Genomic DNA, 22,715 nt, shown 5'->3' on the forward strand with positions numbered 1-22,715 from the left:
TTAAAAAAAAAATCATTAAGCCTAAACCTCATTTCAAAATCTTCAAGCTTTCATAAGTCCCCTAATCTTTAGCAGCGGGTGGGGGGAATCCACCTGTACAGAGTTCCCAAGAAAATGTCAATTACTGTCTCTTCATCACTGGAGTTTCAGAAATGGAGCAAGGGTACACCCCATATGAAGTTTTGGGGAGCCATTTAGCAATGGTTCTAGTTGTTGTTATATTGGATAAGACTATTGAAAACAGAAAAGCTATTTTCTTTCCACACATACTAAACCCCAAAAATTGTGTTTTGAAGAGAATATTCTGAAAAATAAGAAATTGGCTGGTGATTTTTTTTTCCAGCCAGGGTAGTGTTTATTGCCTTTCCCTTGGGCTAAGCCAGCACGAAGTCCATCTGGAGACTCAAGCCCCACAGCAGCAATGGGAGGCGAGAGGAGCTGAGCTGACAGGAAGCCCTGCTCCGATGTTTGGGTCAGGGAGAGATGGCCCTTGTACCTTGGTCCTCTTGAGGCTTCAAGGGCCTGCTTGGCCGTGACCACGGTGCTGAGGGGAAGCCTGTGCTGACTGGAGAAATCTCAGGCTCACAGGGTCCAGTAGGCGTAGATGAGGGTCAGAAGGAGGGAGGTGGCCACAGACAGCAGCATGTTTTTCCGGTTCTCCTGCCGAAGCAGCTGCAGCTCCTTCTCATAGTCGGAGGCTTTGTTCATCAGGCTGCTTTTCTCCTTCTCCAGAGACCTCCTGGCCTCTGAGCTCAGCTCTGCCCCATGAGGTTGACCGATGGCTCTCTTCTGTCCACTGGCCACAGATAATACCTCTTGCCCCAGCTATAATGAATGTGTACTCTTATTCACAGTGATAATGGGAAATAATGGAGGAAGCAAGTATAGTTATTTGGAAATAATACAGAAGATACATCCAGCTCTGACCCTTCTTAGCTGTATGATGTTTGCCCAGTCTTAGCTCACTTCCCTGAGTATCACATTTCTAAGTGGAGGTGCTCATAATACCTAGTAACTTTGCTTTGAGGATTTTATAGTGTAATATATGTGGGAGAAACGCTCTGTAAGATATCAAGCAACAGATAAGTGTACAGAAGGGACCAGAACAAGAAAGAATGGGGGAATCAATGAAATCCATCACTGCTATTTTGAAAGTTACCGAAAGCACATACTCTTCTGCCCAGATAAAGGGCAGCAAGATAAATAAACCCTAACCAACGTGGAGGGGGTCACCTGAACAGGAGGGGAAGTGTAATTTACTCTTGTATAACCACATATGCCTAGATGCCATTGCCAGAAAAACTGTTGAATGAATAACGCCAAAGTTGGCTGATAAGAATATTTTAAACATTGCTTCCCAACTTTCCTTCCCCTTTCTACATGGCAGAGTGAAAATCTTACTACTCTGCGAATCAGGAGATATGTCCTCTAGTTTCGGTTCCCTAGGTGTGCATTGCATTGTTGTTCATTCATTGGACCAATGTTTATTGACCTCTAAGTGTCAGGTCCTGTACTGAGCACAAAAGATACAGCCGTATACTTCGCACATCCCTAGCAGGGATCACTCAAATTCTCCATCTAGAACTTCTGCATCTGTAAGAAGGGAGAAATGGGCATAATGCTCTCTCCAGTCCCTTTCAGTTCTAATGTCTTTTTTTTCCTCTCTGCAGATTTTCACCCTATATTCTCCTCCAAAGACTCAGGGAGTCTTCATGCTGATGTTTCCTATTCATTAAACTATAAAATAATATTTATGAATATGTATATAGAGACATTACAATGTCTGTAATGTATACACATACGCACGTCTATAACTTATTTCCTAAATAGCATTCCTCCATTCATTTATGCATCACACCTTGAGAGTCTTTGAGGGGAGTCACTTCGCTATTTGTGGTGGCATGTGCAGATATATTAAACAGTCCTTACCCTCTAAGTACTTTGTAATAGAGGAGACAAAAGATACTCACAAATAATTACATGTCAGAATCCTTTCTTTAGAAAAAAAAAAATCCGTTCACTTGATGAGATCAGAAAAGATTTCTTGTAGGTAGTTGTGCTAAAATGAGCCTGGAAGAAGGGATAGGATTGTGAAGCAAAGTGGAAGAAGAGAAGGTCATACAAGAAATAGTATGGGCAGAGGAAAAGACTAAGAACAGGGTATCTGAAAAAGTACTGACCATATGGACATTTCACGTGTGAGACATGAAAGATGAGGCTGTTAAAGGAGATTGAGGTCAAGTGTGAATCACGATGCCAAGTGCAGGTGCTAGGACTTTATGCCTTTGGCTAGCACTGTCTATAGCGTATAATGCAAGCCATATACATAATTTTAAGACTTAAGTGGCCTCATTTAAAAAGGTAAAAAGAAACAAGTGAATTAATTTTAGTGATATATTTTCTTTTACCCAGTGTAGGCAATGTATCATTTCATTTCAACATATAGTCAATATAATCAATACAAAACATTTTAATGAAATATTTTACATTCTTTTTTTCATACTATGTCTTTAAAATCTGTGGGTATTTAACACTTGCAGCAGTGTGCTAATGGCTAGGGACCAGTGACTACAGTATTGGACAAAGCAACTCTAGGCTATGGACAGACATTGCTGGGTTTTGAGGTAGAGAGTGGTTCAGTAAAAACAATTTTTAGACAGCTGAATGATGTTTTAGTATGTAGACATGTATCAGATTGTGAGGATATTATGGTCACAGGAAGGATATTATGGACACAAGACAGGGAGACGATGTTGTGGAAATAACCTGGCTTTGAAATAATTGAGGATGGACTGTGATGGTTGACTCATGTATTATAGAAGTTTGGGAGAAATGCCAAGTCTGCACAATCCAATTGAAGGAGAAAGTAAAGAGCAATATGCCAATTCACATAGTTAAAGGAAAAGGAGAACAGTTTGTTGCATCACCTGATTATCTTGCTTATCTCACTAGATTGGAACCTCAGTTCCACAGACATCTACTAATGAACTGTGCCAGGCTTTGGGGAGTTTATAAATAAATAAATATATATATATATATATATATATATATATATATGTATATAAATGTTTATAAATGTATTGATATGAACAGTTGTTTTTAATGTAACTTAACAACATCATGGGCAAAGCAGGCATTTACACAACAGAGAGCAAAACCTGATTTTGAACACTTTGGAAACACAGAAGAGGGAATATACAATTCTGCCTGGAAGAATCTAGAAAAGGTTCTTGGGGGAAGTGAGCTCAGAGCTGAATATTGAAGAATAAGGACAGTTTTTACAAGTGGACATAAAGAAAGGACATCATGAGTAGAAGGAAAGGCATGAAGGAAATTAGCAAAATATCTGGCATATTTTGGAAACTAAATATTTGGAAACTAAATATTTGCCAAATTTAGGGTCTGTATGGACATATCATATGAAAGGAAGCTGGAAAGGTGATTAAGGAGAAATCGGGGTGAGGGAATGTCAAGAGCTAGTTAAATGAACAGTGTTCCACTTTGCTGCAGAGGCCTGGAGCATCATCAGGGAAAGAAGCCCACTTCCAGAGGTGGGCGTTGGGGAACATGGCTTTAGCTTGAGAAAAACATGCAGAGGGGTCGGCTTCCGAGAGAGTAATATGAAGACAGTAGTTTGTACATTATAACTCGGAGTACTGACTTAGTGTCGGATATAATGATCTGCCTTTTCACTGAAAAGTATCTGACATTTCACTAAATTGACCTTTTCTTGCCAATAGCAAACTCAATTGCATCATCCTCTCTGTTCAAAGTTTGAGCATAGAGCTGGCATTGTCAGGGGTACATGTGTCTCTTGAAGGCAAGCCTTCCCTGTTTGGTACTCAGTATTCTAAGAGAAGAAAGAAATCACTCCTGCTTTTTTGTTTTCTTTAAGCTACAGATGATGGGGAAATATGTCTGTATTGGTTTTATAATGCTGCGTAACAAATGACTTGCGAGCATCCCAACTTAATACCGATTTATTAACTCACAGTTCTGTAGGTCAGAAGTCCAGGTGGGCTCAACAGGGTTCTCTCTGGAGAATCTCACAAGGCTGAAATCAAGCCATCAGTTTGACTGGGCTCTTATCTCGAGAGTCTGGGGAAGGATCTACTTCCAAGTTCATTCGTGGTTGACAGAATCTAGTTCCTTGTGGTTGTAGGAATGAGGTCCCTGTGTTCTTTCTGGTTGCTGGCCAGAGGTTGCTCTCACTTCCCAGAAGTTGCTCTCCAAGTCCGTGTACCTTAAGCTCTCAACAGCACATCAGATCCTCTCTTGCTTGGAATCTCTCTAACCATCCCTTTTGCTACCAGCTGGAGAAAACTCCCTGCTTTTAAAGAGCTCCTCTGATCAGATTAGGCCCACCTGGGTGATCTCCTTATTTTTAGGTCAACTGTTTAGCAACCTTAATTACAATCTGCAAAATCATTTTGCTCTGTAACATAACATAATCACAGGAGGAACACCAGGGGCAAAGGTCATGGAGGAAATGAAGAATTCTTCCCCACCTACTGTGCCCTTACTATATCGTATCAGAATACATTTCAAATGGAACCATTTCATTTTTTCCTTGTAAATTGAAATAAGCCACTATACAAGATGAAACAAAGACACAAAATGTCTTTGTCTATAAAAGGACAAATTTCGTCCTTGCTGAGTGACTGATTAAACAGATGGGCAAGAAATTTATATGAGCCTAAGGGGAAAGGAATAAAATAAAAGAGACTTTCATTTCTGGCAGTGTGGTCAAATAAGTACCCTGTATCGCACTCACTATTGAAATAACTAAAATGTATGGTGAAGAAACTAAACTATATGTCCATCTCTATAAGTATATAACTATATCTATGAGGCTACTTGAAAGGAGGGAATCAGTGGAGCCCAAAAATGAAATAAAATGAGGAATGATTAGTAAGTTCCCAAGAGAATATTACTCCGAGTATTTCTGCCAAACCCTAGAATCCTTTAGCTTGCACTTTGATGGTTATGTGGGCTTAGCTTTGAGAAAAAGCACGGGAGCTGGTCAGTGCAAGGAATCTAATAAGAGACACTCATAAAAATAGTATTCTAGAAGACTATACTGTTATTGTAAGAATGAATTAGAAATAAACCCTAATATTCCACAAGGAAATCAATTTTGGCACAGAGTGAGAAGACAAAATTCCCTGAGGATTCATAATCACAAATAGTTCCTCCCTTGAGTTTGGTGTTCTAATTCATGCTACAGGTGTGGTCCAAAAAACCTCAAGCATTATCCCAGAGGATCATGCCCTCAGGCAACTGGCAGAAGCAAATCTATAACTCCTTTGAAAGACTCAACTTAAACCCAGGCTTCCTGCTAAATGGGAAGGAAATCTAAAAAAGAGTGGATATATGTACACGTATAACTGATTCACTTTGCTGTACAGCAGAAACTAACACAGCATTGTAAATCAACTATACTCCAATTTAAAAAAAGTCATGCTTTTTACGACATGATCATTTACTACTCAGTTTATGTTTGAATCAGATAGTGGCTGTTTGTAGTAGAAGACATACAAGGATATGTGTTGCATTATTCCTAATAATGGAGCAAACTTAGGTGTCTGACAGTTGCACATGTACTGCATATATTTTTAATTGATTTATTAAACTGATTTTATTTTAAAACAAAAACAAAACAGGCTTCCTGGGTTAAATAAAGTTCCTTAGAAAATGAACAACCCAGAATGAAGAATCATGGAACAAACAAGGAAATAAGACACTATGAGTAAAACAAAAAACCTCAACGGCCTCAGATAATGGAATTTTGGATGATATTGATAAATGCAGATAAATCTAAATAAGCAATGTTTTGTAAAACAGTAATAACAAAAATAATGCCTAACCTAGGAGGTGCTGAAGAATCACACTAGAATGAATATCCTGACCTGAAATGTACATAGTAGCTGGGAGAAAGTGATTGGAGTTAATGTGCTAAATTTGTAATTGGCATAATGATTATTATTCTCAGGAATTATTTAATTAACTGGTTTCTGTCCTCTTTTTCTACCCTTGATGAAAGTATTGTCATCCAATCAGGATGTTTTTCTGGGAAGAACTGATGATCCAACCAGAGAGAGACAGAAAGGATATTAACACTTGTTAATTACTTTATACTGCTTTCTTTTCTTCCAAGCGCTATACTTTGACAAAAATCACTTTAGCACTCTTTCAAAACGTACAGCACCCAAGGATTAGATTTGCACTGATGAATGAGTATCTAGTCCTGGTACTAAAATTAATGCCAAATCTTCATAGAAAGAGGATGAATTTTCCCACAAATACTGACGGTCAATACAGCTAGATTCTATTTTGAACTCTGCCAGTCATTAGCTAAGCGGACCTAGGACTGTACCTGGACCAGACATTGGCTTCCTCATTTAGAGAATAGAGAATAAAATAGTTATTATCTCTCATATCTTTGCTGTTAAACTCCAATGAAACAATGTTTAAGCTAGAGCTTTAAAAACTGCAAAGTGCTACACAAATAGATAGTAGCTTTATGAAAACGTTTTATGATGATTAAGTAGATAATAGGAAATCTTTCTCTAAAGTTTTTAGGTTGTTCTGATACAAATTCACTTAAATTTTATGTTAAATGTGTTGAATTTTCTCAGTCCAACTTTGAGATTTGAACATGGTGTTAGACCCAAACGGTCTACGAGGGATTCCAAGTCGCCCAAGAACCGCCAAGAGTCGAGAGCCGTTGCAACACGCAAGAGGTTTATTAGGAGCCGATGCACCGGGGTTCCCAGAACCTCACGCAGGAGGCCGATGGGGAACCCCTAAAAGCGGAATCACATACTTTTTATAGGTTTATTTACTCATAGGGCGGGTATATTCTCACAATGATTGGGTAAATGTGGTGACTTTTGAATTCATTGGCTTAGGAACTTTTGCCCCACCTTCTGGCCGTTACAGTTGTTTGTCCATTGTGGCAGTTAGGGCGTATACCTGTTACGGGCAACTGGAAAATTACCCGCTGGCTGGAAAGTCCCTGTCAACTGAAAAACTCCAAGAATTGGTTTCGATAGGGAGAAGAATTGGTTTCGATAGGGAGAAGGAGTGGCGCACGATAGGGAGAAGAATTGGTTTCGATAGGGAGAAGGAGTGGCGCAAGAGGTTGGTTTACGGGAACAAGTGAGGGGGTGGGAAGTCCCTAAAGGCCCCACAAAAGTACCACCATACTTTTAATCTATTTGTGGCATTAAGATATTTTTTTATATACATCATTTATTTGATACTCACCAAAAACAAAATTTGTGAGACAAGAAATTAGATTTAAAAGTTGACTTTTTATCTGGTAGTTTATTTTTGCAGTATGCGGGCCTCTCCCGTTGCGGAGCACAGGCTCTGGACACGCAGGCTCAGCAGCCATGGCTCACGGGCCCAGCCACTCCGCGGCATGTGGGATCTTCCTGGACCCGGGCACGAACCCGTGTCCCCTGCATAGGCAGGCGGACTCTCAACCACTGCGCCACGAGGGAAGCCCAATACTATACTTGATTTTAAAATAAATATACTCAACTGTTACTGAGTATGACAAATAGAACTGATATTACTATAAAATTTACCAGCTATACAAGGCAGAGGGAAGAGCTTATCCAGTTAACTTGAGCTTTTTAACTGCATGAGGCTAAATTACTGGAATGATCTGTTTGGACCACGTATTTTAACTTAATTACCTGTATAATTGTCACCTCTCCAATTCACACTTTTCTATAAACACAAGATTAGAGAAGGAGAGATTCTGCTTCCAAACTTATCAGCAGGAAAAATTTACTAAACTCCAGTAACTATTTAATGAAGTGAAAAGAAACTTTAGAAGGGAAAATACATACCCTTCTTCTACAAACATTAGTTACATATACCAATGAGATACGGAGATTAAGACTAATTGGGATTTCATGCCAAAATAAAATTCAGTTCCTATCTCTTAAGACCTCATTCTAGTAAATGAAACCCTGAAACAGAAACAGAATTAACTGATTCCTTTTAAGTTTAGTAATTACAAATGCAAAATGAGTATCCTGCAGAGAGCCAGAGGACTACTCAAGCTAATGCAATAATGGTAGCTGTGAGAAATTATGTATGCACGATATCAGAAGCTGAATGGAGAAAAGAAATGGAGAACCCATTTGAAAATTTGGAATTTGCTCAAAGCTGCTCCTGCAGTAACTCCCAGGATAAGCCCTCAGCACGGAGCAGTAATAAACTCCACAGTTCTATATAATTTACCAACTTTTTTCTTTTCGTGTCTAACATTGACCCTTCATGGTTAACTGAAGAAACAAAGAACTCAATAGCTTCCTTAGCCATTTGATAGAGCAATTATGAGCATCCTGACGGATACATTTTCTGCTTAATCTGCTAACAAGTGGTGTCCATTTTCCTCTTAATCTACACCCGTCTCTTCACATTTGACCTGACACATGCAGAGCACCACTTCCCATGCCCTTGTTCTTATACACTCTTCATTTGTTTCTTTCTCCTTATAGCTGTCTTATGTGATCATTATAATAGAAGAAAAGTGAATTCTTTGCGACACTTTTCCTCTGCTGCCCTTGGTTAGCTTTTTCAGAATGAGATTCCTATGGGCTCCCTGACGTCCGGGCAGATTGAAAGCTCATCAGTAGACTCTTTCTTAAGTGTCGGTGTCTTTTCAAAGAAATTTCTTGGCTTTGAATGAGAGAATTGCTTTTCACAGTGATAGGCAGTGGAATGTGAGGCAGCCATCTTGAAAGAGTTCCAGACTATTTACAACTGGGGGCTTATAAGCACTTAACAATTGAGATTCACCTCAGGCACTAATTTCCGCCCCCACTGCAATTGTCTTTACTTCCTTACACATTAATCTCTCCTTATAAGAACACTCATTTAGTGCTAATCTGATGGAATTCCTTAGTGTAAGAGAAGTTTAGACCCAGGAGGGATTGTTAAACTCATCCCTTCCAAACCCTTTGTTTCTTGGGAGGAAAAATCAGAAGACCAGGGAGGGTAAATGATTTACCCAAAGTCACAGAGCAGGTGAGTAACAAAGTTTGAGCTTCCTGTTTTTACTTTAAAGGGAGCAGAGAGGTGGGGGTCAGAGGATTTCCCCCACAGATCTATGGTAGGGGATCCCCTCTGCTGGAGTGTGTGTGTGTATGTGTGTGACCACATTATCCTTGCGTGGCCCATGCTCTTTTAGGGATATTGTACTTAGGACTGTAAGGCTTTGTGGATAGCTACTGTGGGGCCTTTAGGGACTTTCCACCCCCTCACTTGTTCCCGTAAACCAATTCTTCTCCCTATCGTGCGCCACTCCTTCTCCCTATCGAAACCAATTCTTCTCCCTATCGTGCGCCACTCCTTCTCCCTATCGAAACCAATTCTTGGAGTTTTTCAGTTGACGCGGACTTGCCAGACAGCGGGTAATTTTCCAGTTGCCCGTAACAGGTATACGCCCTAACCGCCACAATGAACAGACAACTATAGGCCAGAAGGTGGGACACAAGTTCCTAAGCCAATGAATTCAAAAGTCACCACATTTACCCAATCATTGTGAGAATATACCCGCCCTATGAGTAAATAAACCTATAAAAAGTATGTGATTCCGCTTTTAGGGGTTCCCCATCGGCCTCCTGCGTGAGGTTCAGGGAACCCCGGTGCATCGGCTCCTAATAAACCTCTTGCGTGTTGCAGCGGCTCTCGACTCTTGGCGGTTCTTGGGCGAGTTGGAATCCCTCGTAGACCGTTTGGGTCTAACATTACCATGCTTCTGAAAGCCAACACCATTCCCAGGGTTGGGTACCCAAGGAAGAGATGGGCCTCAGGGAAGACCACAGAACTTAGAGGGAGAAATGAAGGGGAGTGGAATCCCAGTGCTGTAAGAAGATATGAAGGACTGTGCTCCTACGTGATGGGGTTAAGACAGCACCTCTCTTAAAGCCAAGCGTCTGGAAAAAGGAGGCACCACTGTGAAGGCCCACAGCCTATACACAAGTAATCCATTCTCTGAAGGCTGGAGGGTCTGGCACCAGGACTGTACACATAATTTGTGGGACCCACTACAAAATGAAAATGGGCTCCTTGTTCAGAAATTATTAAGAATTTCAAGGCAGTGACAGCAGAGCCTTAAACCAAGCATTCAGCCCTTCTAAACACAGAGCCCCATGCAAATACACAGGTCACGTGGCCAACAGCTGGCCCTGTCAGGCAGCAAGCTGTTCCCTTGGCAGATTCTGGTCTAAACATCCCAACAAACAAACATCCCAACATCTTCACTGGCAGGGGGTTTTGAAGAGAGGAGTCTTTTAAAGGAAGACTAGTGCCTTTTGGAGAGTGGTCTGACTGTGGATACTTGGGCAGGAGGCAAGGACCCTCCACAGGGGAAGTGGATCTTAGGGCCAGGAGATGAGACTCTGAGGTCCAGCAGACCCTGCCCTTGTGAGGAGTCTTCCTTCACTGCTAGTCTTAAGAGGATCTGGGCTCTGTGTTTAAGGGAGGATGCAGTTTCCTTACACTTTGAACAAGAGTTGACCTTGAATGCTGGAAGACAAAGAGAGTAATGAAGCAGGATCTGTGTCCCTTGTTGCCCACATCATTCCCAGCGTCTGCAGTAAACATGGCAGCACTCAGTAAACATTTGTTGATGAATGGTAACATAGGCAGTTATCTTGAGATAACAGAATTTGGTGGAGCCCTTCTGGCCCTGAAAGGAAGATCTGAGATTCTGAAAAAAGAGGTGTCTATGGTAATAAAAAGAGGAATGCTTTGAAGCACATTAGTAATACTGCAATTTAAGAAAATGTTAGCCTGCCCAAGAAGGAGACTTTTAGAATCATTTTGCATACAAACTAATTATAAATTATTTTACAGATTTATTAACTACTCAAAAGATTTTTCTACGACATGTAGCTGTACTTTTCTTTTGTTATCAATGCCAAGAATAACAGCACTGCATTCTTTCTCTTTAAGTTCTGTTATTTAAAGAACATAGTGGCGGGATGCAGGGAGAAACTGGAAGCAGGCACAGAAAGCTGAGGACAAAGACCTAGAAAAGTGAAAATAGAAAGAAAGGGATTACAAGGGCCTCAGAAGTGAATATAGTCTCTTTTGAATTCTGGTTTTCTCAGGGTATATGCCCAGTAGTGGGATTGCTGGGTCATATGGTAGTTCTATTTTTAGTTTTTTAAGGTACCTCCATACTGTTCTCCATAGTGGCTGTATCAATTTACATTCCCACCAGCAGTGCAAGAGTGTTCCCTTTTCTCCACACCCTTTTCAGCATATATTGTTTGTAGATTTTTTTGATGATGACCATTCTGACTGGTGTGAGGTGATACCTCACTGTAGTTTTGACTTGCATTTCTCTAATGATTAGTGATGTTGAGCATCTTTTCATGTGCCTCTTGGCCATCTGTATGTCTTCTTTGGTGAAATGTCTGTTTAGGTCTTCCGCCCATTTTTTAATTGGGTGTTTGTTTTTTTGATATTGAGCTCCATGAGCTGTTTGTATAGTTTGGAGATTAATCCTTTGTCCGTTGCTTCATCTGCAAATATTTTCTCACACATGCACCCCAGTGTTCATTGCAGCTCTATTTACCATAGCCCGGACATGGAAGCAACCTAAGTGTCTATCGACAGATGAATGGATAAAGAAGATGTGGTACATATATACAATGGAGTATTACTCAGCCATAGAAAGGCATGAAATTGGGTCATTTGTAGAGATGTGAATGGACCTAGAGTCTGTCGTACAGGGTGAAGTAAGCCAGAAAGAGAAAAACAAATATCATATATTAACGCATATAGGTGGAATCTAGAAAAATGGTACAGATGAACCTATGTGAAGGGCAGGAATAGAGACGTAGATGTAGAGAACCGACATGTGGACACAGAGGGGCAAGGGGAGGGTGGGATGAATTGGGAGATTAGGTTTGTCATAGATACACTACCATGTGTAAAATAGATAGCTAGTGGGAACCTGCGGTACAGCACAAGGAGCTCAGCTTGGTGCTCTGTGATGACCTAGATGGGTGGGATGGGGGGGTGGTGGGAGGTCCAAGAGGGAGGGGATATGTGTATACATATAGCTGATTCACTTCGTTACACAGAAGAAACTAGCACAACATTGTAAAGCAATCATACTCCAATTAAAAAAAAAAAAAAAAAAGGGCTTCCCTGGTGGCGCAGTGGTTGAGAGTCCGACTGCCGATGCAGGGGACACGGGTTTGTGCCCCGGTCCAGAAAGATCCCACATGCCGCGGAGCGGCTGCCCCCGTGAGCCATGGCCGCTGAGCCTGCGCGTCCGGAGCCTGTGCTCCGCAACGGGAGAGACCATAACAGTGAGAGGCCCGCGTATCACAAAAAAAAAAAAAAGAAATGAATATAATCTCTTTAGAAAGGGAGGAGAATGGAGGAGGAGGCTAAAGAGGGAAGAGGAGGTGACAGACAGGTACACTGTCCTTTTCCGTGATGGCACTTGGAGGCACACTACACACTCAGTGGGCACTCAGGAAAGTTGTGATTAATGAATCCATAAAAGAAAAAATGAGTGGGATATGGTTAGTAGTGTTCTGGCAAATACTTCACAACCTGCTCTTGGGGAGGGGGAATGTTTTGTAGTGTTTGTAAATATCAGTTGTATAAATCCTCCCTCCGAGGCCGATTTTAAACTACCCACATGAATTCACTAAGTGTGGAATTAGGAAGAGAGGCACAATATTATCTCCACTGAACAACACAATAGACCTAACTTCAGGAGCATAGATAATAGTAAAATGTAGTATGATAATTAGGAAATAATGAGTTTTCAATATTTATTGCCTTTGTTTTTTAACTTCTTTAATTGTGAATGTCTGTAATGTAGTTCTTAATCATGGCTTTAAGAACTAGCTTGCAAAGTACGAGCCAGCTCCAGCCCTCCGATGGATGGGCGTCCTCAGATGCTGCCATTATTCACGTTGTATAGAAAGAGCTTTTTCCATTTTTCTTTCTTTAAAAGAATTGAGAAAAGCAAATAGGAGACAGTACAAGAAATCTCCTGAGAATATTTTCTCCTTAGCCACTTTTCCAAAGGTTTTTTTTTTTTTTTGATACCTAACTCATCAGAATTTACAAGTTGAATGTTTAAGAGAAGACGAGTGATATATCTATTTCTACCAATAAACTCTATAACATTTTCAACGTTAAATGAACTTAGTAGGGAGGCGGAGTTGCACAATGTAAAAAGCCTGAAACTAGCAGTTAGCAACCCCAGGTTTAATAGTTTGAGGCTTTGAGCAGGTCATTTCACTTTCCTAGGCCTCAAGGATGCCCACTGCCCCACTTATATCACAGGACTTTGTGGGGATCAGGTGCGGGTCTTCTAACATGCTGAAATGTTGATAATCTGTTACTTATTTTTAAACGGTTTGGTAAAAATAATATGTTTATATAGAGAAAGATAAAGCAAAGATGTCAAAATTTAACAATCGGTAAATCTAGATGAAGGATATGTAATCATTCAAATTTTTCAAAATAAAAAGGTGGGGAGGACAGGAATAAAGACACAGACCTACTGGAGAACGGACTTGAGGATATGGGGAGGGGGAAGGGTAAGCTGTGACAGGGCGAGAGAGAGTCATGGACATATACACACTAACAAACGTAAGGTAGATAGCTAGTGGGAAGCAGCTGCATGGCACAGGGATATCGGCTTGGTGCTTTGTGACCGCCTGGAGGGGTGGGATAGGGAGGGTGGGAGGGAGGGAGACGCAAGAGGGAAGAGATATGGGAACATACGTATATGTATAACTGATTCACTTTGTTTTAAAGCAGAAACTAACACACCATTGTAAAGCAATTATACCCCAATAAAGATGTTAAAAAGAAAAAAAACCCCAAAGTGCTAACCAGAAAAGGAAAAAATAAATAAATAAATAATAAATGTTGCCACAATGAAAAAAAAAAAGGTGGTGGGGAGGGACTTCCCTGGCGGTCCAGTGATTGAGACTTCGTCTTCCAATGCAAGGGGTGCGGGTACAATCCCCCTGGTCAGGGAGCTAAGATCCCACATGTCTCCCAGCCAAACAAAACCCACATAAAACAGAAACAATATTGTAACAAACTCAATAAAGACTTTTAAAAAAAATGGTCACATCAAAAAAAAAATCTTTCAAAAAGAAAAAGTGTGGGGAAATGAAGTTATATATTAATGAGGTTATTATACACATATAGCACTCTGTAAACCTGCAAAGTACTAAACAAAGATAAAGTACTTTTACCTGCTTAAAGAGATGTGGTATCCAGATACCATAGCTATTAGGATAGTCAAAGTTCATTTCATCTAGCTGATTCAATTATTCAGCAATTATTTACTGAGTATGAGACCCTAAATGCTGGTGATACAATAACGAACACGGCACAGTCCATAATCTCATGGAAGTTACATTCTAGTTAGAGGGACACACAGTACACAGGCAATTACAATTTGGTTTCAATAGAATTAAATGATGCTGTGCTGACACATAGAAGGAACATGTAAGCCAACCTTATGTGATAAAGAAAGACTTTCCTAAGGAGACTAAAATCTAAAAGGAATTAATCCAAGGCCTGGAGAGAAGTCAGCATTAGTAGATGTAGCTAATGTTTATTGAGTATTACAATGTGTCAAACAGTGTTCTAATTACTTTACATGCTCATTTCCTACTCACAGAAGTTCTTTGGGGCGGGCTATTAGTATCCTACTGGGACACCATCTATTGGTGCCCCAGACCCGATAGATGAGGCACAGAGTTATTGTTTTTAGGCTCTGGAAACTTTATTTATCAATAGAAAGGCCCTGATGCAAAACTGACCATGACCTATTCCAAAGAACTGCAAGTTGTTCTGTCTACTGAAGTTCGTATGTGAATGTGCTGGGGGAGGGGTGGTGGTAATGAGGAATTGCGGTGGAAGGAAGTAAAAGGCCTTTAAAACCCTGTGGATAATAGGGTCCCATTAAAGAGTATTAAGCCTGAAGGCAACAGGATCAAATTTCTGTTTGGAAAGGCCACTCTGTCATCGGTGTGGAGAATAAACTGAGGCGAAAACAAAACTAACAGTGGGCAGGCCAGTTAGGAGCCCATCAAATCTGAGGGAAAGAGAGTGTGGCCTGAACCAAGGCACTCACAAATGACAGTGCAGAGAACTAGGTAGAGTCCAATAGTACTTTGGAGATAGAATTTTACTGGCGGGGCGGAGCCAAGGATGATTTGATTCCAAGGTTTCTGGGTTGGGCAACCCCGTCAGCAGATGGGGAGCCATTCACTGAGATACTGAGAAGAGCTGGGGGGAGGTAAGATGAGACGGGGTGATAATGAAAAGGCAATAAACGGATTTAGCCAAGATCTTACAGAGATCAGGACATAAGAATCTGAATCAAGGGGCAGTCAAAACCAATGTTATTTTGATCCTCTACCAAAAAATCTTTCAAAAGGAGAGTCAGTTCGTGAATTACAGGGAAAACAAGTGGGTTCCCATGATTCTGGTTGGTTTTAATCATAAGCAGATAGTGAATATGAAAAATACATTATAACCTATATAGACATTACCTTTCATTATTATTTTCATTATCATTACTTATTAATATTTTCCCTTCCTTTTATTAGGTTCAAACACCCTAATAGCCCTTTTTATTTACCCCTCCATAAAAATGTTTCCCTCTTTTACTCTTTCGTTTCACATCCTCATCTTCTACTGTAAGATTCAATGGAAGGAAATTTGAGGAGAGTTGAAGTGGTTTTGTCTGCTCGCATCAGTCAATAAGCAAAAGTATTTATTGAGTCTCCCAGCGGTGATCATTTCTAAATGTATAGAAATATCAAATCACTGTGTTATGCATTAGGAACGAAATAGTGTTGTAGGTCAATTGTACTTCAAAAAACAAATACACAAACTCATAGAAAAAGAGATCAGATTATGGTTACCAGAAGCAGGGGGTGGGTGTAGTGGGTGGGAATTGTATGAAGGCAGTCAAAAGGTACAAACTTCCACTTATAAATAAGTACTAGGGGTGTAATGTACAACATGATAAATATCATTAATACTGTTCTACATTATATATAAAAGTTGTTGAGTTCTCATAACAAGGAAAAAGATTTTTTTCTTTTATTTTGTATCTGTGTGAGATGAAGGATGTTCGCTAAACTTGCTGTGATAAGCATTTCATGATGCATGTAAGTGAAATCATTATGCTGTACACCTTAAACTTATACCGTGCTCTATGTCAATTACATCTCAATAAAACTGAAAGAAAAATTTAACCAAAAAAAATAAAAAGCGCCTCTCAGGTGAGCATCCAAAGCTCAGGGAGTAACATTGCCATCAAGGGGCCATGTTCTTTGGGGTCAGATAATTCTGAATTTAAATCCTCCTGCATTTACCAGCCACATGCCCTTGGGTAAATAATCTGTTCATCTCTCTGCTCTTCGGTTTCCATCAGAAAAAATAATAAAACGGGTAATACCTCACAGGTCTGTTGTATTATGTGAGATAATAAATATGAAAGAAAGTAACAGAGAGACTAGGGCTCAATAAATGTGGTTCCTGTCCACCCCATAAGGCCGTTGCCCAGGATTAATGAGCTAATACTCAATAGACTGTTGTGATTTCCTTGGAATAATTCTGCTATATAAGTTCAGTTGTTTTTAATGAACTTTGCTGATGTTGTTTCTGTTATCGTTTTTATTGGTACCAGGGACTTGCAGCAACCGTGTCTACAAGCCTTTGAAAAGCACTTGAACATATCTTTATTATTATTATTTTTGAATTCCCTTATTTCTTTGTGTCAGCTTGGGAATCATTTCTTTCTTTACTTAGCGCTGCTTTGGAGAAACAGCCAGATGTCTGTACAATTTGTCGTTTCTGGCCACATACTCTGTTATTTAGATACTCAGCTTTGTTCAGCTAAGATACCGTGTCTATTAAAGCTTTCCTAGTCTGGAGAAACTATAATCGTGCTGTTCTTGGCACACAAAATGAAAGAGACTGGGAGATTAAAAACTGGAGATAAAGGAGGGCTTAAATGTCACTGTAGGTCTTTAACTTTTTTTTAATAAAAAGAAATAATAAATTTTTTAAACCTTTAATTTTACATAAATTGCCTATTACCAGTATGACTGCTCTGATGAAAGATTATTAAACTATCCATTAAAGCTGGCATAGCTAAAGGGAAGGGACTTTGGGGTTGGAGAAGCAGTTAACCTTCTCCCCTATTTGATAGCATTGTCTGTAAGGGTTAGATGGTAAGGCTTCTCTGTGACTTGTACTCCTAGACCAAGACCTGCAACTCCCAGCTTTTAAGACTCCATTGTGGCAGATGCTTGAGCACTTCATGATGTCATAGAAAACCAAAGAGGCATCTTGAATGTTAAATTTGCCAAGTACGTTTGGTTTTCCTTTTTTTTAAAATAAATTTATTTGTTTATTTTTGGCTGCATTGGGTCTTCGTTGCTGCACGCAGGCTTCCTCTAGTTGCGGCAAGAGGGGGCTACTCTTTGTTGCGGTGCACGGGCTTCTCACTGCAGTGGCTTCTCTTGTTGCGGAGCACGGGCTCTAGGCGCACGGGCTTCAGTAGTTGTGGCACGTGGGTTCAGTAGCTGTGGCACGTGGGCTCAGTAGTTGTGGTGCACGGGCTTAGTTGCTCCACGGCATGTGGGATCTTCCTGGACCAGGGATCGAACTTGTGTCCCCTGCATTGGCAGGTGGATTCTTAACCACTGTGCCACCAGGGAAGTCCACCTTTGGTTTTCCTTGAGCAAGGTTTATTCTGCGGCTGCTCTAATACTGTCTCTTAGCACATGGTCTGAGTGATTACAAAGCAGAACGAGATTTCATTTCCTGTGTCCCAGAGAGCCTTATTAGAAACTGCAACCTTGGCCCCCCTCACTTCTCAAAAATTCCAAGAGATTTCGACTTAAGATAAGTGTTAACTTTTTGTTTGTTTGTAATTGTGCCATCTTGCTTTGAACAGCAATTATAGTGTGTGTTAGCATTTCATTGTGTAACAGGAATTTCCATTGAAATTATTTATATAAAAGTGGATTTAGTGTTTTGCAATCCAGTTACACTATTAATGAGAACTGCATTTATTTTATTCTTTTCTTGTTAAAGTATTTCCCTCCCGAAGATACTAATTCTGCTTCATTTTTGTGAAGTGCCCAAATGTAAAGTTCTATTCCACAGTATCTTACTCAAGGCTCCTGTCATAACACCCCTGTGAGACAGATATTATTATCTTAATTTTACAGGTGAGGATACCAAAACTCAGAAACTTTCAGTTACAAAACTAAACAAAAATGTGACTCAAGGGCTTTGACTCCCAATCCAATGGTCTTTGTACTTCACCCTGTACAACTTGTTCATATTAGCTGAGGTCTCAAATAAATTTAAAAATCTTAGTTTTCCTCAGTGTCATAGTGGGCATAAAGATGCTTTGGAGGGCATAATGGACTTTCCATAAGTGGACGAGGCAGTGTAAAGAGCTAGGCCAGCCCTGCAAACAAAAGCCTGGAGAAATCAGGATTCCCAAAGAGAGAAAACCCCAGTGGGTGTATTTAAGTCATCTCAGACATAAAGAAGCTGGGCCGGCAGCAGCAACTTATCCCACAGAGGAAAACCTTCATGATGATAACTGGGCTTATCACAAAGGAAGAGTCTGTGGGTGGAGCATTGGAGTCTTCGAGACTGAGCGACATTCAGTGGCAGTAGAAGTAATGACCCCATATTCAGTCAGGTTTAATAATCTAATGTTTACCAGATGATATGTGTGTTGCAATAGAGAACTGGAGAACTTTGCCATGATATTCTCCTAAATCTTGGGCTACATCCCCAGCAGCCTTCACATCCTTAGTTGCTTTCTTCGTCTCTTTCCTGCCTGCTCACTCAAGCAGAATTCAGCTGTGAGATGGCTTCATAGCTTCACTCACCCCATGCAGGTAAATGTCTCCCAAGTTTTATCCCTAAACCCAGCTATGACTCTTTGGTCCCATAATTATCTACACAAGGGACCTGACCCATTACTACCTACCAACGGGAAGAGTGTTGGGATTTTTTCCCCCCAAATTCCACCTCCACCAGGACCACCCTCCCCAGGAAGATATCAGTGGAATCTGGGAGTATTAAAGGAGGAGAGATAGGAAAGACATTCCAGGCCAGTGAGGAAACTGACAAGAGCTTAGAGATGAGAGCGCAGGGGTATGGGGAGCCATCAAGAGGCCGACCTGACAGACATGGGGTTGGTGTTGGTGAGTAATAAGAGGGAAGAAGCCAACTGCCCAAGCTGGGACCTCAGAAGGAAGGGCCTGGGCTGGCAAAGGGAAGAGATTGGACTTGATCTAGTGAACAACTGAAAACAAATGACTGACAAAATAAGTTGTGTTAGGAAGATTAATCAGACTGTCTGGACCATAGGAAACGAACACAGAGACACACCCAGATGTTAAGAAACAAGGGAGGCACTGAGTGCCTGGACAAGACAAGGAGAGAAGAAATTAAGGAGAGTTTACTGACCGTGGTGACCAAAGAGAAAAAAGATAATAGAAAACGATTTGGAGTTTTGTGCGTCATTCCCTCCACTGTAAAAATACAACACAAGATTAATACAGACCTGTTGAGTTGGAATCTCTGAGTAGGGGGGGCAGGTGTGTGTTTTCTAAAGACTCTGCAAGTTCAATGTGGGGAACCACCAGCCTGTGAAGCAAAGCAGACAGATTCCAGGCGGACTGCCTTTCAGTTAGTCTTCTCGGATTTCTCAGTTAGCGGGCTTAGCCCATTGCTAGGAGGTGTGATGGAACACGCAGGAGGCAGCAGCTAACGCTAGTGCAACACTTCTGAACACTGGACTCCTAACTGAGGTTCTAACTACAAGAACAAGAATTCAGGAGAGGAGGGAGTGGACCATGGACTAGGGCATCAGCTGGAGAGCCCTTCCTAGAGGAACTGGGGCATGGCCCAGACCTTGAAGAATGGCTGAGCTGTAGCTGCAGACAGACAGGTGGATCAGGGAGCTGGCGAAAGCAGACTAGGCATCATGCGTATAGTTTTGAATGGGGAGCGTGGGTGCTACATTTAGGTAGCAGAGGAGGCCAGGTGATCCCCAGCCTCCCTCCAAGTTGCTCTTCTATATGAGGCTGGTGACCCTCATTGAGGCCACGGGCAAGCACATTTTTACCTTTGCTTTTCCCATCTCTCCCATTTGTGGCTGGCCCTCTTCAACCACGTCCTAGCTTTTACTCTCTCATACTGTTTGTGAGCACACATTAAATTCATTTATACTAAGATATAATGACACATAATCCCTTATGTTAGCCTGGCATATTAATAAGCCTTTGTGTAGTGATGTCACTTGTAGAACCCTTACTTCATTCTCGTTATAGCCCTATGGAGTGGGGAAGTTAGAGATTGTCCCCATTTTATAGAGAATGCTGCAGTATTTGCATTTCAGCAGGGATCAGAGCCCTGTGCTGAAGGTAGGTGGCTCCGAGGACTCAGACATCGACCCAGAGATAGGAGAAGATTGATTCTTTCGGTGGAGCCCTGAGTCACGCTACATAAGTTACTGCCTTTGCCTCCACATTACCTGCAAGTTGTGTGATCACAAGCAAGTTAGAGAAAATTGCCTGAGCTTCACTCTACCTGTTTTTGAAATGGAAATAACTGTATCTGCCTAGTAGGATTCTTCTGACAATTCCCTGAAATACCACCTGGATAATGTCCTTGTCACACAGTCGGTCTCAACAAACCTCCTTTTTTCTCCCCCTTTTCTTCCCCATTTTATCTACACACAAGGCAGGCCATGCTAATCTAGAACCCCAGCCTCACCCAGTCCCTACAAAGACCTTTCCTATCGCCTCTCCTTTGCTTTTGCTCTTAGCCCTTCCTCTTCTCCGCTAAATCCCTGTGTCCAACCACACCAACCCTCCTTCGCTTCTCAAACGAGCCAAGCTTTTTCCCTGCGCAGTACTTTTGCGCACAATGGTTAGTCTGGCTGAAACCCACCTTGCCCTCCTCCAGCCCTCCTTGGTCCTTGTGCTCCAGGCGTAAGCCCAAATGTCACTTCTTCAAGAAGGATGGAAGTAGCTTCCTCCTATATTCTTTCTCACTGCATCCTGTACTTTTCCTCTGTTATTACAATTTGTAGGTACATGTGAATCCTACATTTACCGGTGTAGTTTCTGTCTTCTCCACGAGACTATAGCCTCCCACGTTGGCCACTATCTCTGGGGCACCCGGTACAGAATCTAAAACCTAAGTCACGTTCCATAAATATTTGTGGGCTGTGTGTTGGGTGAATGCTGCTCTTCTCTCTCCCTTTTGGGATGACCTCCTACAGCCTCCTCAGCAAAGCATATACTACATACCACCAAACAGCATTCCCATCGAGCCCACATACCTGACCATCTCCTTCATTTTCTTTTCCCAGCAGTTATTCATACATTATCATGAATGAGGTGGTGTTCTCTGATTGTTTCATGATTCTCTAATCACATCATCAGTTTTCCAAGGGCTAAAACTCTTTAAGGATCTTTTTTGGGATCCCCCATAAACCTAGTAGAATAGCTGGAAATGCTATCAGTGCTCAGTATTTCCTGATGAATGAGTGAATCAACCCATCAATCCTAGTATAATCCTTTTTTGTACAGAGAAAATCTTCACTTAGCAAATAGAGAGAGACTATTGCATCAAAACAATCTCTAACCACGACCCATTGCTGTTGTCCCTCTTCTGGGGTTACCATTTTGACTTTGAATGCGAAGCAAACAATCTTATCTTGAAAGGGGGATTGGATTTATATTTAATAAGAGAGACTGAATCGGAAGCTTGCATTTTTTCCCAAAATTTAATAACAGCACTAGTAAAGCCTTACACTCCTCAGCTGGCCTTATTTCAGGTATAAGAGTACAGAGCTTCCGGGTAAGCTTCTGTCTTGATGTTAGAGCGAGGTCCTAACACCAGCCCTGTTTAAATTCATTGAGAGCCAGGAGGGGGTCACATAGCAGGGCATCTAGTCGGAGCATGCTTTCAGAATCAGTCAGTCCAATCCAGGCCCGGGCAGAGGAGATGAAGGGAAACATCTGGTTACTGAGAGCCACTGTCCCCAAACATTTGAGATCCTGATAGCTACCACTGATGACCTCAGTTAGTAAAGACATAGCTTTTGATCTTACCCCCTTCCTCCGCTCACAACTAGAACGAAACGAAACAAAAAACATATCAGTAAAGCATGTCATTGTTATGCTCCAAATACTAACTTACTGAAGGGGGATTTCAATTGCTACCTTCATCCCATTATACTGAAGTAGAACCTTTAGTTTACTGGTTGCCCAGCTGCTAAACCTCAGGCTGCTCCGTTGCTCATTTTATCAGTATTCTTTGAATGATTAACAACAAAAACATATATATATTTACATATATATGCATTTATGTATGCATTTAAAATTATATATGCATTTTAGTGTACTTTGACAGTTGCCCAGCAAGTTCTGTCTAGTTAGTGTCTTACCTCTGGTTTAGTATTTGATCTTATAACACAGAGCAGGGAAAGGTAGGTAAGTTTTGCTAAATAGCTGTTGTCCATGAACGCTGTCAAGGCTGGTATGGCATCTGTTCTTTGTGTGACATCACTTTATCCTCTGTATTCCCACCCCTGTTTGGCTTTGTGACAATCAACAGAGCCAGTAAGAGATGAC

General features: G+C 41.1%; 2 protein-coding genes across 2 annotated transcripts in view; one reads left to right on the forward strand and one right to left on the reverse strand.

Moving 5' to 3' along the window:
- HS3ST5 (heparan sulfate-glucosamine 3-sulfotransferase 5) overlaps positions 1–22,715 on the forward strand; it is a 274,423-nt gene that overhangs the window by 246,242 nt on the left and 5,466 nt on the right. The window lies entirely within an intron of this gene.
- LOC112407427 (coiled-coil domain-containing protein 167-like) lies at positions 583–22,603 on the reverse strand. Its single transcript, XM_024756706.1, has 2 exons — positions 22,529–22,603; positions 583–825 (listed from the first exon to the last, which is right to left on the reverse strand). Exons 1-2 carry the CDS (start codon positions 22,601–22,603, stop codon positions 583–585), a joined length of 318 nt encoding a protein of 105 aa, XP_024612474.1.

This window comes from Neophocaena asiaeorientalis, unplaced genomic scaffold (genome assembly GCF_003031525.2).
Source record: "Neophocaena asiaeorientalis asiaeorientalis breed wild unplaced genomic scaffold, Neophocaena_asiaeorientalis_V1.1 scaffold125, whole genome shotgun sequence".
Taxonomy (NCBI): Eukaryota; Metazoa; Chordata; class Mammalia; order Artiodactyla; family Phocoenidae; genus Neophocaena; species Neophocaena asiaeorientalis.

Bases quoted from the DNA above. Each gene is read 5' to 3' on its own strand.
- LOC112407427 (XM_024756706.1), bottom strand. From the start codon at position 22,603: ATGGACAACAGCTATTTAGCAAAACTTACCTACCTTTCCCTGCTCTGT. The intron at 826-22,528 runs GTAAGACACTAA...CATTCATTATAG, and splicing joins GATCAAATACTAAACCAGAG to CTGGGGCAAGAGGTATTATC.